The 15,032-nt window shown below is 35.7% G+C and overlaps 1 protein-coding gene across 2 annotated transcripts in view; it reads right to left on the bottom strand.

Annotated features, from left to right (window-relative positions):
• Positions 1-13,483, bottom strand: part of Gtf3c3 (general transcription factor IIIC subunit 3) — a 44,467-nt gene extending 30,984 nt beyond the window's left edge. Inside the window, exons 1-9 of one of the 2 annotated variants that reach the window (XM_071618967.1) lie at positions 13,304-13,483; positions 12,297-12,408; positions 8,246-8,433; positions 7,419-7,542; positions 5,746-5,937; positions 5,128-5,293; positions 1,898-2,045; positions 1,349-1,408; positions 1,140-1,209 (exon numbers count right to left, since the gene is read on the bottom strand). In XM_071618967.1, coding sequence (XP_071475068.1) covers positions 1,140-1,209; positions 1,349-1,408; positions 1,898-2,045; positions 5,128-5,293; positions 5,746-5,937; positions 7,419-7,542; positions 8,246-8,433; positions 12,297-12,408; positions 13,304-13,405 — 1,162 coding nt within the window. In that variant the 5' untranslated portion in view covers positions 13,406-13,483. The remainder of the gene's footprint in view (positions 1-1,139; positions 1,210-1,348; positions 1,409-1,897; positions 2,046-5,127; positions 5,294-5,745; positions 5,938-7,418; positions 7,543-8,245; positions 8,434-12,296; positions 12,409-13,303) is intronic. The other variant, XM_027925030.2, reaches the window with a different exon arrangement.
• Positions 13,484-15,032: the final 1,549 nt, after the last annotated feature.

Here is a 15,032-nt window from a genome sequence, read left to right as displayed (position 1 = left end):
TATGTACTTTATTTGAACCCTTCCCTACCTCCTTGAGGGCAGGAAATGTCATACCCACAAGCATAGTCACTTAAAAGAAACTTATTGAACTGGGATTCCCCTCAACAACTTTCCACTTGAACATTCACCTGTCCCATATCTCATCTTGGACCTTGCTCTCTATGAATTAGCAAACTGATTTGTGAAGTGAATTACTATTTGCTATTAAGATGGATCGTTTTTTTAAAGAAAAATTTAAGTAATTATGCCTTAACCGAAAGGATTACAACATGATGGAATCTTTGTATATGACAACAAGTCAGGGAGAGAACTATTCTGAAGCAGGTAGTATACTCAGTATCAACTCACTTCCCCCAATTCCATCAAAATCCTCACAGGGTAGGAGTGCAAAGTACAACATAGGAATTCTCTCCCAAGAATAGGGATGTCTACTCTGCCCATAAAGAAGACCAATTTTTTTATAACCTCAAATAGGCTCTTACATGTTAATATTTTCACAGAATGGTTAATGGGTGTGGTAGAAAGAAAACAGCAGATATGAGAGAAAGAACTAACAGAGATCCTGCAAGCCATACTTCCAGTATGACTGTCTAACCAGATCTCTCATTACATATTCTAGTTTTTAGACAACATAGGGTATCATTAGTTTCTACTTTTCATGTGAATACCTGTTTTAAGTGAAATTTTTTAATAGTACAGTTTTTTGGTTTTTTTTTTTTTTTTTTTTTTTGGTGGTGTTAGGGATTGAACCCAGGGCCTTGTGCATGCAAGGCAAGCACTTTACTGAGTTATATCCCCATCCCAATAGTAGAGAATTTTAAGTCCTTTTTGAAAAATAAATCACTATAGATCTAAAGGTTTTTAATAATTAGGATAAAAGAATGAATAAAAGAGACACTGGTCTCTGAGAAATGCCATTTTATCAATGCTTTTATTTTTACCAAAAAATAAAAGGAATATGAAACATTTTTTTTCAAAGATTACTTATAAACCAATATTCACAATAAAAAGATATGAAATTTCTTAGAGGAAAAATTGCTTCTTGGGAATACTTACTATGAGAACATTAACAATTCAAAATACCATAGTATGATCAAGAGAGAATAATGTACACTTTCCTATGCAAAGGAAACTACTACCTTTATTTTCTTCTGAAGTGCCTTCTTCTGTTTTCTTTTCTAGCACAATTCCAGAAAAATCCGTAATTACCTAAAAGAATGAAAAAAAGAAAAGGAAATAACAAATTAAAAAACTTCTCTTAATGCAAAGACTGGTACAGTTACTTAAAATAATCCTTGCAAGGGCTGGGGATGTGGCTCAAGGGCTGGGGATGTGGTAGTGCGCTCGCCTGGCATGCGTGCAGCCTGGGTTCGATCCTCAGCACCACATACAAATAAAGATGTTGTGTCTGCAGAAAACTAAAAATAAATATTAAAATTCTCTCTCTCTCTCTCTCTCTCTCTAAAAAAAAAAATAATAATAATCCTTGCAACATAAAAATGGGATTTAAAAAAGAACAGTTAAGTCTTCTTAAAATAAAAAATCCTAGCTGAGATACATTAATATTTTGTATGATATTAACTAAAATTAAAGATATATAATTACGCAGCAGCAAACCAATCTACTTTTCCTCAATGGCTAAAGATAGAAATGAAACACTGTAATTAGTCTGAGTTCTGCTCCCAGGAAATACAGATACAATTGGCACTTAGAATAACAGCAACATCATTTATCGTGTGATAACTATATTTTATATTTCCTACAGAATTACTGCAGAATCTAGAAATCAATTATTTCCTTTAAAACTTTAAATATACAGTTTAATATATAATTAAAATAAGAAGTTGCCAATGTTTAAGAACTTTTGGAATACAAAGGTAAAAACAAACACTTCTACCTCCAAGGCTTTGTCATACTGCTTGTTAGAAATATACAGTTCAGCTGCTATGTTAACATCTTCCATGGAGACTAGGCCCTGGTGTTTTGAGAAAGCTTCTTCAATTATATTAATAGCTGAAGTACCATCATTGGCTTCATAGTAACTCCTAAAAAAGTGAAGTGACAAAATGGATAAATACTTATTTAATTTTGATTATAAAACTCAGTTCCTGGCTGAGTCCCTCTAATTAACTGTGATTTCATTTTCTTAAAATTTGAGAGGAGAAAACATAATCAGCATTCTGGCTCTATGAGCAACACAATAACGACAAAAGAACAAAAGGTGGCAAAAAGAGTCAGAAACAATCCATTATCTAAAAAAAGACTTGTATGATATGAAAGATATGTTCATATGTTCAATGTAAGAAATGTTGGGAGTCTCAGGGTACAACTCAGTGGTAGAGTTCTCGCCTCACAAGTGCAAGACCCTTTGTTTGATCCCTAGCACCATAAAAGAAAAAAAGAAAAGCAAATAGTTGGAAAAGCACTAGTCCCAAGAGCTCAGGTACCAAAATTGCATTTGATGGATCCAAGGATTGTGTGAAGTGAGGCTTACTGATGTGAGAAAGGTGAAATTACATTTAGAAAATTCAAAATAATTACTGAGGGTATTCAGTGCAAAACCTGTCTAACTTCCTTGGCATGGATCTTACCATGACAAAATGGGTTCCCAGTCAAAAAACAGCAGACCATGATTATTGAAACTCATGTTGATGTCAAGATTACTGATGGTTATTTGCTTCACTGGTCTGTGTGTTGGTATTAATAAAAAACAACAATCATGAAAGACCTCTTATGCTCAGCTCCAAAAGGTATGCCAAACATGGAAAAACATGGTGGGAATCATGACCCAAAAGATGCAGACAAATCACTTGAAAGAAGAGGCCAATAAACTGATTCAATATTATAAAAGATAGAAAAGGCTTGGCAATCTATTTATACTCTTCATGATGTCTTCATTAGAAAAGCAGAAGTGTGGCAGAGTATGGTAGTACACACCTGTAATCCCAGGGACTGAGGAGGCTAAGACAGAAGGATCACAAATTTGAGGCCAGCCTCAGCAATTTAGTGAGGTCCTAAGCAACTTAGCAAGACCCTGTCTCTCTCAAAATTAAACAAAAAAGGTGGGGGGAATCTGGGGATGTGGAACAGTAGTAGATCTAGGTTAGATCCCCAGTATCAAAAGTGAAACAAAGAAAGAAAATTAAGAAAACAAAAAGTGGAAGTGCAGAAGAAGCCCAAGTCTTAACTGGGGAAACTGATGGAGTTCCATTATGAAGGTAATTTTGGAAAAGCAACTGGAGATAAGATCACTGCTAAAGTTGAAGAGGCTCATAGATATGAGCCACCGGACCAAGAATCTATTTAAAATTTAGATTTTTAAATAGTGACAAAGTCTTATTTATGAAAAAAAAAATTATAACCAAACTAATTCAGAGAAAAATGTACCATGTCACAATGTATAACAATGTCCTAGTTTCAAGTATTTCACCTAATTTCTCACTTTTAAATTTCCTATCATTTCAGCTCATTCCCTCTGTAATTCAATACCAAGAACACTTAATGGATCTACAAAGTACTGGTTTTACCACTTATTCCCTATGCCCTTCCTATTCTCATTTCTCCCCTTTTTGGTAGTACACCATTATAATTACTCCTTCTGTTCTCTTGCCCTGCCTCACCCTTTATCAAAATCACCTGATAAAACCCCATTACAGTTAAATAAATTCATGTATGTCTATCTTCATTACCACCTGCCCAAATAACATACCAACTGGTTCCACTCTAAATTAATGACCGCTAGCCCAAAGAGTGCCCACTGTACTGATAAGCAATATAGTTACCTAGTCCATTACTTCTCAATTTGAATGTACATAAAGATCAACTGGGTTCTTCAAAAGGGCACATTCTGATCCAGTAGAGCTGGAGCAGGACTGAAATCCTGCAATTCTGACAAGCTCTCTGGTAATACAAACGTTGCCAATCTGTGGGGTAGCAAGGTTCTATTAAATTTTTAGCTGTTTGTTCTGTACTAAGATTTAAGTAAGCTTCACAAGGCAGAGGACTTCTAAAATTTGTTGAAAAAATGGATATCCTTGTACAGTATGTAGCACATAAGATACAGACAACAAATATTTCTGGAGGGAAAGTAAGGACCAAAGATAAAGCCTAATCAATCAGATGTTACAGTAACAAAATTCCATGTAAGAAAACCACCACAGCAGTGACTGAAGTGGCCACTGCCACTCTCACCTAACAAAAATATATGTAATACAAATGAAAAACAAATTTACTACTACAGGCCACATAATAATTCTTAAAGTAGAACACAACTAGACTAACCACCAAAAGCCAGAGCTTTATTAGCAGATAACCTGGGAACACACTCAATATTCATGGTATACCCTCAGTGATCAACTTAGGGTCACTCTGCCTCACCAAATTTCCTAAAAATACTACTTGTATTCCTATATAACCCATTCCTGGGAGGGTAAATGACAATTTCACAACCAAGCATCACCAGAATAAAAGTTACAGAATGGAGTTAACACTAATGTACCCAGATCAAGATGATTAAACCTAGGCTGAAATACTATATAGTAGATATCCATAAGAATAGAAAGCACACTACAGGCATTATTAAACCAAAATGTTCCCCACTTTGTTTTGCTGCACAACGTAACAGAGAAGTAACTGCAGTATGGCATAATTTAGAATAAAGTTTAACACCATGGTCAGTAACACATAACAACTTTCAAGAACACTTTTTAATCTTAAAATTATTTTAGTACTGACACAAAATAAATTATTGTAGACAATCTCAGATCACAAACATTTCATTGGCACATGTGCAATAATTTTTTTTTTAAATACTACAGATATATACAGCTTCAATTAAGTTGTGGAAAACTGGAAACCTATCATCTTTCAAAATATGCTTTGTATTCAAGCTTCTGATAACTGGAAATGTAACCTTATCTACAAAATTTTCTAAGCCATCAGTTCACTTGGAAACAGAAAAGTATTTTTTTAAAAACCCACCTCTGTATTTAGGCACAATAAAAAATATAAAAGGCAAACAGGTCCTTGTACCTCAATGAAAAGTATATTCTAATTTGAATATATTCTTTGATTTACAAAAATATATGATTAATAAGAGTACCCATACATACTTCATACCAAACTTACTTTGCCATATCTCTAGCCAATTGCATAAAACGTTCTCCATCAGATGGAGACAAAAGGTTTAAAATACGCCTATAGCCATCCATAGCCATTTTATGATCACCCATCTGTTCATAAAGGCTTGATCTCTCCCAGAGATAACGGACATTAGTAGGTTCATATTTAAGAGCTAGAAAGAAAGGAATAAAAATTACATATTTACCACAAGAAGAGGTGCTAAGTACCAGAGTGTGACCCAACATCTTCTCAAAAATTTAATGAACACTTTAATTCTGCAATGGTAACAAGCAGGTTATTCTGGAACAAATCTACCTGCTAGAACCTGAATTTCCATATTAATGCATTTGGTTACTCTAGCGTGACATTAATTCTCTAAAATGATGATGGTATAACCTCAGTGGGAAACTATTCATCTATCAACTTTTGTGTATATTAGCTCACAATATATAAAAAAAAGTTGCTAATAAACAGAAGAGAGGGACCCCAAATATATTCTCTGGCATAACAGAATATGAGAAATAAATACATTTCAGCCAACATCTTAGCCCAGAGTAGCAAGTGTAATTACCAAACAACCTATTACATAACACCTAATCAAAGTGAGAAAAATGGTTTATTTACCTTTTGTATAGCAAAAAATTGCCTGCTTAATATTGTCTTGTTCCAGAGACATTTCTGCCAATCTAACCCATTCTTCGGTGTCACTAGGATTTAAATGTGCAGCAATCAACTCAAATTGCAATGACTTCTCCATGTCACCTTGATCCTCATATATCATGGCAAGAGTAGAGAATGGCTCATAAGCCAGAGGAGCTATAATGAATTAGAAAAATAAATTCCATTGACTGAGGGAAGTCATTTGAGCTAACATTGATCCCACGGTTCAAACAGTGGATTATTTTAGAATGATACTATCAGAATTATATAAACCATTTAATGGAATTTAGAATAAACACTAGATTACATTTGCTTTATTTTACTTTCATACATGTTTAGCATTTAAAAAATAATGTTCAAGCATTATTTTATTTAAACAGAATACAACATGAAAAACCCTATCATCTACCTCATCTTCCTTGTGAAAAATCCCTCTTCACTAAGGCAAAGTATGGTTCAATAACTCAGTAAGTTCATCCCAATAACCATTAGCTATATCATGGGAATGAATTTTCATGATCTGGTTCCACATCAAAGAGTATAGGATGAACTCAACTCACCAAAGCAGAACCTGACCCCAGGATATCAAAGTGACTGACTAATCTACATTTCTAAAATACTATTTCCAAAACAAAATTCAAAGACTAAGGATTAAAGTCAAAGATTAATACTGGGATGTAGCTCAGTGGTAGAGTGTGTGCCTAGCCTATATGAGGCCCTGGGTTGAATCCCCAACACTGAAAATAATAATAATAAAAATTCAAAAATAAATAAGTATAAACTGAAATAAAATAGTAGCTAATAATGGAAAGGAGGAACCAAATGAAATGTCCTGAAGAAAGAGTTGGGTTATTCTAACTTCTGAAGTAACAACAAGAAGTAGTGGCTTCAAATTACCGTAATGAATAATTAAAGAAATTATAACATCTAAAACAACCCTATTATAATTAAAAGGAAATGCAAAAATAATAAAAAGACAAATTAAAATTTCATTGTCTCAGAACTACCCAAGCCAATCTGTGGAACATCAACTGACAATAATCAGCAAAGCAAGATAATAAATAAAACTAGTTAAAAAAAAAAATCACTTTTGAAGATGTCCTGCAATATGCCCAAGATGTGCCATTTAGTTAAGAAATAGGGGGACAAGTTTAAATTGCATCTTTACCAAAAAACAGATTAAAATAACTCAGCACTGCCTGATCTAGAATATGAAAGGGGGAAAAAAACCACTCTTTTTTCCTTCTATATTCATAATGTGTCTGCCATTTCAAAAAAGATTAACATAGCTGGGTATATAGCTCAGTGTTAGAGTGCTTGCATAGTATGTGCAATTCCCAGCACCACAATAATAAAATTTTTAAAAATAATAATAACAGTACAAGTCTAAAACCCATAGTGTAAAAAATTAAAAAGCAAAAAAGAGCCTTGAAAGTTCTTAATGATATCTCACTGAATCATACCCTATGATCCTTATTTTCTGCAATGACGTGAAGTGAATGTGGCAAGTTACTGTTACCATAATCACCTCTAAGTTTCTGAATATATTTGCAAATATACATTGAAATGCTTCTCCATTTGTTTTAAAAATTAGACTATTAAACTGCTATTATCAATAAATTCCCCACATAAAACACCTTGTCTTATGATTTCCATGCACATCAATATTGCCTCTTCATGTTCTCCTCGAGCAAAGCGAATATTGGCTTCACCCATGAGACCTCTCAGAGCTCTGGGAAGTTTACTCCGAGGCCTCTTCTCCTGCATGGAAGAAAAATGACATCCAGATAAAATATAGTAAAGTATTAGATTTCAATTTCAATGACATTAGTAAATACAGAACATAAAGAAACTGAAAGTTCCCTTTAAAACTTTTTAATCTTCTAAACTCAGAACTAAGGACTAAATTGTTGCAACTACTGACTCTTTAGCCTTAAAGTCTACATTGGAGGAAAAAAATCTAAAACTCAGGTGCAAGAAAGAACAGAATTATTCTATGATATTTTCCAGAGGGGCACCTAAGAAATTAAACTACAAAAAAACAAACAAACAAAAAACTATACAGTAGAAAAGTTCAAAACACAGTAAAATATCTAATAAACAAAAATCAAAGTGGCCAGGAAATTACTAATCGCTAATTAGAACAACAAATTATAATGCTGCAAAATGAATGTACATGCCAAGAAACATATTATGATGTACTCTACTAATGATCCTCCTTCGGGTTAGGGATGTAGCTCAGTGATACAGCACTTGTCTAGCATGTGTGAGGCCCTGGGCTTAAGTGTCAATAACACACATATGCACAAAAACAATCCTCCTTTCAAATTCATCCACTCAGAATGAAGTTGATTTTAAAAAATATTGAGATATACTGCATACCTTCAAATAGCAAAACTATAGTTTGATAACCAAGATTTTACATATAAATTCTCTAAAAAGAAATATAAAATAAGTAATTTACTTTCATCATTTTCTTGGTTTCACGATTGAGAACCATCTCCAATACAAATACATCGCCTGCAGTTGGTTGCTCAGGTGTTTCCTCCTCTTCCTCCTCTTCTTCCTCTTCCTCCTCATCATCTTCAGTCTCTCCAAGCATGGAAGCAAACACCTTGTGAACTGACTTACTCACTCCATCTGATGTTTCTCCTACAGAAAGAGGCAGTAAGACTGGGGAGGCAGGGATAAAACCTTTGGAACACTCAGGGTTTGAAAGGAAAAAGTATTTTCTGGTTTTCTGGAATATAATTTTCTGACTCTAGCAACATCACATTTGAATTAAAAAAAAAAAAAATGGTAAACGAACATCCCCCAAAACACCAAAGAAGAAAGTTGTCACAAAGCCATGTTTTCTGCTCTGTTGGAAAGCCAACTCCTCCTTTATGGCTCATCTGGATATGGAGGTAAATATTAAGTGAAAAAATCAGAAACAATGTTAAAAACAAAGAGGGGAAAAGATGTTTTTATTTGTAAGACACAGACCCAAGAACTAAACAAGCATATGGTAGAACCCATATGGTACAGCACAGTAGGTAGATATGAGAGCTATACAGCCAAGTTGCCTGGTTTCAAATTCTATCTCCATCTATCAATAGCTGTATAACCTTGGACAAATCACTGAGGCCCTGTATAAGTGCTTAGAATAGGCCAGCACACAGTAAAACCTCACTGAATACTACTAATTTACTAATAGTATTAAAATTGCATTATCATTTTTACTAATAATTTACTATTATTTATACTAATAGTATTAAAATAGCATTATTATTTCAGAAACAAAATTAACCTGACATACTTCATCTGCATATTAGGATACTATTACAATAGAATGATTTTTATATGTTCATAACAACCTTCATAATGATGAAGAAAAGGTTATATTCAGAAGTCATTTTTCTGTTAAATAAAGCAGAGACATAGAACACATTTTAGAAAAATTCCAAAAAAAAAAAAAAAACAGTTAAAATTTTAAATACTATATTCAAAAACCTTTAAGCCCATTCAGTTATATGAAACACTTCAAACCCCAAAGATACTGAATAAATGAAATAGTCATGTTAAAGAAAAAAAATGAAGTAATACTTAAGGAAGAAAAAGTTTTAAAAGCTACATGTTCTGAACAACAAATAAGTAATTATTATTAAGAAGTCATAAACATCATATTCAAAAATTCTGAACATCCAAAACAAAGATGAAAAGAAAGATGCCAAGTTCATCACAGGAGGAAAAAAAAAAGATAAAAGAAAAATCATATGATCATCTTGAAGAATAATCTGCAACCTGGGCACGGTGAAGCATAACTATAATCCCAGTGGCTCAGGAAGCTGAGGCAGGAGGATCTCTAGGTCAAAGCCAGCCTTAGCAAAAGGAAGGTGCTAGGCAACTCAGTGAGACCCATCTCTATTTAAAATACAAAACAGGGCTGGGGATGTGGCTCAGTGGCTGAGTGCCCTTGAGTTCCATCCCTGGTACCTCCCCACCTCCAAAAAAAAAAAAGAATAATCTGCTAAAATCCAATTCATTCCTAATAGTCTTCATCAACTAGAAATGAAAGGAATGATCTTTACTTTGATGAAAATTATCTATTGGCGAATCATGGTGGCACATGCCTATAATTTCATGACTCAAGAGGATGGCAAGTTCCAGGCCAGTCTGGGCAACTTAGCAAGACCTTGTCTCAAAATAAAAACAAAAAGGGCTGGGAATGTAGCTTAGTGGCACATATCCCCTGGGTTCAATCCCCAGTACTGCGGGGGAAAAAAATCTTAACTTTCCATAGTTTATCAATTTATGGTGAATTATTGAAAGTTACTGAGATTGAAACAAAAATTCCTGTTGGTACCACTTCCATTCAATATTTTACTCATTTTACTGGATGTCTTAACCAAGTTAAAAAAAAAAAAAAAAAAAGGCAAAAGATGGCAAGGAAGAAATAAAATTATCATATTATCATTACAGATGACATGATCATATATAGGAGATCCAAAAGAATCTAAATACAACTGTCAGAATACATTAATTTAATAAGGTTGTAGGATACAAGGTTCATATATAAAAATTGTAGTTTTAAATATCAGTAATGATGAATTGAATATGAAATTAAAAGACCCTATCTGTGTGGTATGTAGGAAAGGAACGCAAGAGCAAGGTTCAGGAAGAAAAAGAAATGATACTAAAAAGACCATATATTTCAATAAGTAGCTTTTGCCAAAGCTTGTTAAAAAGTAATCCCTTCTATTCTGAAAACATGCTCACACTCTCCAATAGTCTTTGAAGGGTTCTGGGGCAATTCCTTCTTAAGAAACAGGGAAACTTATATCTTTAAAAACTAAGGTTACTGTTCCAAGTGAGGCCAGCCAGTTCTTGCCTCTCTGCTCTAATGATCCAGAACTGGACTCAGGTGAACTCCTTTTTTTTTTTTTTTTTTTTTTTTAAAGGGAGGGCCTGATGGCCAGCTCTTGAGGTCAACTTTAGGCAATAAGACTGACAAGCACTCAGTGTTCCTGCTGTTAGATTTATATCTCAAAGACTAACTATAAAAGAGGTGCTTATTCCCTGAGCAAATAAAGAAGGACCCATAGATTGTAGAACTTCAGTCGCTTCCCCACACCACTTGCATGGCAAAGTAAGAAAGTGTAACCCCAATTTCCTCCCTTTACCCTTTCATCCTCATGTGGTCCAGGGAGGTAGGAATAAAGCTTGTTTGTTTTCTGTGTGTTCTCTTGTGTGCATATGTGTTCAAAGACAAAAGAGCCAGTATATACGTTTACCCCCCAAAACTAGAGTTTAGTTTAGTTCTTCATCAGACTCTATAGGTACATTCAAATTGACAATTCAGCATATTTGGTAACTTAACATGGGAAATGGATATAATGAGCTATTTGCATTCTGATCATTAGGTGTATCAATCCCTACAACTTAACAGATTTGCATATTATTTCATCCATTAAGCTCTGATGAGTTTAATTAGTCTTCAATGTACTAACCAAATTTAATATCTGGACATTCAAAGCTTAGGACTGGATCCTAGAATGACGCAGCACACCATAATAACAATGTGTGTGAGGTCCCATCTGAGCAGCCAACTCACCTTCCAGTCTGACATGGTTTGAAAGGGAGTTTGTACAGAAGTGTGACTCATTACAATCTAGGTGAGTATGATCTGAAATTAGTCACCAATTGAGAGGCCCAATTTTAAACATAATGACTATAAAGGTCACCAAACAAATACATCAATTTGAAACACTTCTCCAACATGGAGAACTCACAAAAATAACTATTATCATATAATGACTAATATTAATGGAGCAGCTACTACATACAAAGCACCATGCTCCTGATAAACTGGGCAATCAATAATACCACTTCACATGTGGTGTGACTCTACATTGTATACAACCAGAGACATGAAAAGTTGTGCTCCATTTGTAGACAATGAATCAAAATGCATTCTGATATCATATATAACTAATTAGAATTTTTTTTAAAAAAATTTAAAAAGGGATGCCAATGAACTTTCTAGGGAATGGAAACATCCTATGCCATGGATGTACATACTTTTGTAAAATAGTAAACTATGAGCTTAAAATCAGTGCATTTTGCTGTATGAAAACTACAGTGTAACAATAGCATTGATTAATACACCTGAATTGCAAAAACAGTTTTAAGAACTCTTTTCATTCTCAAAAGAAACACACATTGACATTAGAAGACTGAGAAAATATATTTTTAAAAAGGAAACTAAAAATCATCCATAATCTACTAAAAAATAATACCACTTCAATTAAGAAAATGTTTTCACTAAATTACTCTGCTTAGGTACTCTTTTTTTAAAAATATTTTTTAGTTGTAGTTGGACACAATACCTTTATTTCACTTATTTATTTTTATGTGGTGCTGAGGATGGAACCTAGGGCCTGGCACGTGGGAGGCCAGCGCTCCACTGCTGTGCCACAACCCCAGCCCCAGGTACTCTTAATATTTAATGCACATAGCAAATGATCTAAACATACCTTCATTGGCATCTTTGTCCTGGGATTTGGTAGATTCAATTCCTGATGATGATGGAACTTCAGAATCATCTGGGTTTTCTTCAGCTGATAATTTTCCTTTTTCCTGAAGACTCTGTGATTGAAAATTAACTTAACTGATTCCAAAAACTAGTGCAGATTTAGCTGTACTCAAATTTAGCTTTGCCTTAACTTTTATTTATACAGCCTGGACCTAGACACCATATATGGATTTAAATTTGAATACTGTCAAAGCACGTACTTAGGTCTATCCTCCGGTCTTAATAAGTCATTTGTAAAGAATAATAAATAATAAAAGTGATTTTCTCACTAATCTAATACTTTCAACAAAGACATGGGTCACTTACTCAAGAAACCATCAGCTAATTTCAAAATGTTCACTTTTATTTTCCCTGAGACTTCAAGTAAGCGAGAAGATGTACAAAGTGCAGATATTTTCTAAGTATGAAAAATGAAGTATGAGTGAAGACTTTCTTATCAATTTGGTTCACTTCGTGGAAGACAATATCTCACCAGCGCCGACTCATCAAAAACCGGAGCTCAGGGTTTAAGGTTTAGCTCTGGAGCAGCGTGCAGGGCTAGCGTGGGCTAGGCCCTGGGCTTGATACCAGAAATACAGACACTGGGGCCCACAGAAGTGGGTTACCCACCCACGTTCACAAACGACTTAGTGGCACAGCTAGGACTAGAACTAGTCAAACATTCTGACTCCAAAGTCTTCTCCCTGCTCCCAAGTAACCTACCAGCATTAAGCTAGGCTCAAATAAAAATTTACCAAAAAAGGGAAGAAGTTACCACCGAGACAAAAGCTTTTCGGTAGGGGAAAATGTTTTAAGAGGATCTTAGCACAGGGACGAGGGGTGAAAACCGGAGTTTCGGTATTAGTAGGAAAAAGCTTCTGGGACTTCTGGGCCCATCCTGTCACTGAGGAAGGGTCACCTGGGTCCCCCACACCTAAGTGTTTTAGGACGAGACAGTGGGCATCTCACTTTCTTCTCACGGGTTTTTCTCTCTTCTCTCCGCCTTTCGAACTCTTCAAAGGAGATTTTCCCTTCCAGGTAGTCGATGAGTTCCGGGCTGAACCCCGACATGTCTGCAGGGTCGGTTTAATCAGCCCCAACCACCGGAACAAAGAAGAGGAAAGCAGCGACTCCCGTACTCTACTCGACGCCGGGGCCGCGGAGAGTGGGGGACACCTCGTGCTCCAAGGAAACCTGCCCGGCCCGCGCCGCAGACACCGCGCTCGGGTTCCGCTGGTGCGCCAGGCCCGGGGCTTTCTTCCACCACCTCCGGCGTGGTGCGCCAGGACGCGCGGTGGATCCCTCTCACTCAGGGCTGTCCCCAGCCGCCTGCTGATGAAAACTTTGGGGCAGGTGGAAAAAAATGTGCTTCAAAGAGACTTTTAAAATCTAGATAATCTCCCTTCACTCCACGAAATTGTTTTATTCTCATTCCTAATCAGTTTCCATTTCTGAAATTTTTAAGAAATTAATCCGGTCTTGGCTGTAATGATTTCCCCCCTAATTTAACTGCTCTGCCACGTGCGGACTTTCCATATCGCTCCCGCTGCAGAAAACTGAAGTCCTCCCACAATTTACCCCTTAAACCACATCACCTTCGTCTGACACCTTCAGTTTTCCCATTTTCCATAAATCCTCAAAATCTGGCTTTCCTCAGCTGTCTTCTCAATACTTGATGAGTTTATAGGCTGATGCCATTTAGGGCAACTACTGTCGTACAAATTAAGTACATCTGTCAAGAAAGTTGTTATTCCCAATGCCACAGTGGAGTTACTAGTAAATACTAGAATCAGGATTTCTTAATTTCATTTTTGGTGCTAGGGATTGAATTTAGGGCCTCGGGTATGCTAAGCACCCATTCTACCACTGAACTACACCAGGGCCCTAGAACCAGGATTTGATCCCTGATCTCTGGCTTCAAATCCCATGTGTGAAATTGTGATGATTTACTGTCTTCCCTTAATGAAGCTGTTTTTCAACTCCAGACTCTGATTTACTGTGTCTCTTCATATCCTAATCTAGAGACTACTTGGAATCATTTTGAGAATAGCACTAGCTCATGTGTCATCATAAACCCTACTCTAGTCCAGTAATTTGTATTCAAAACATGTTTGTGAGTTAAATTGAATGAAAATGGAAGTGCATTTGAAACTGTGAGCAAGGGAGTTGAGGTGTGGAGAGTATAGCTTGGTATGTAGCTAATGTTAGAGACAGTTACAGGGAGTCTGTCATTTGACCATCTTTATGACAATCCAGGTGAAATTAAGCAGCAGTAGGATGGCAGAATGAGAAGCCAGGACCTGCAAAAGCAGGGCTGCTGGGTGAGAGAAAAAAATATCTCATACTCTTTCTCAAGAGGAAGAATCCTCATGGTACTATCAGGCTATAAAATATGAAAGGTGAACAAGTGGGATATGTCAAGGTAATCCACAGAAATCATTTGTAGGAATTTTCCCCTGAAGTTTTCCCGGCAGTTGGGATCGGCATCTAAGAAGTCAAGAGTCTCCAGTTCTAACTCTCCTAGGAAAAAAGAAAAGAATCAAAGCAAGAGGGGATGGTAAATTGGTAAAAACACTCTAAGACCCAGATGGTTTAGACTAGCTTGTTTTATTGTTGGATACCTAGAATTTGGGAATAACAAATCTGAAGGTACAGATTTCCATTAAAGAAGAAGGAAGCAATGCACAAGGGGTGGGTG

This window comes from Marmota flaviventris, chromosome 11 (genome assembly GCF_047511675.1).
Source record: "Marmota flaviventris isolate mMarFla1 chromosome 11, mMarFla1.hap1, whole genome shotgun sequence".
Classification (NCBI taxonomy): domain Eukaryota; kingdom Metazoa; phylum Chordata; class Mammalia; order Rodentia; family Sciuridae; genus Marmota; species Marmota flaviventris.
This window is presented reverse-complemented; position numbering and strand designations above follow the sequence as displayed.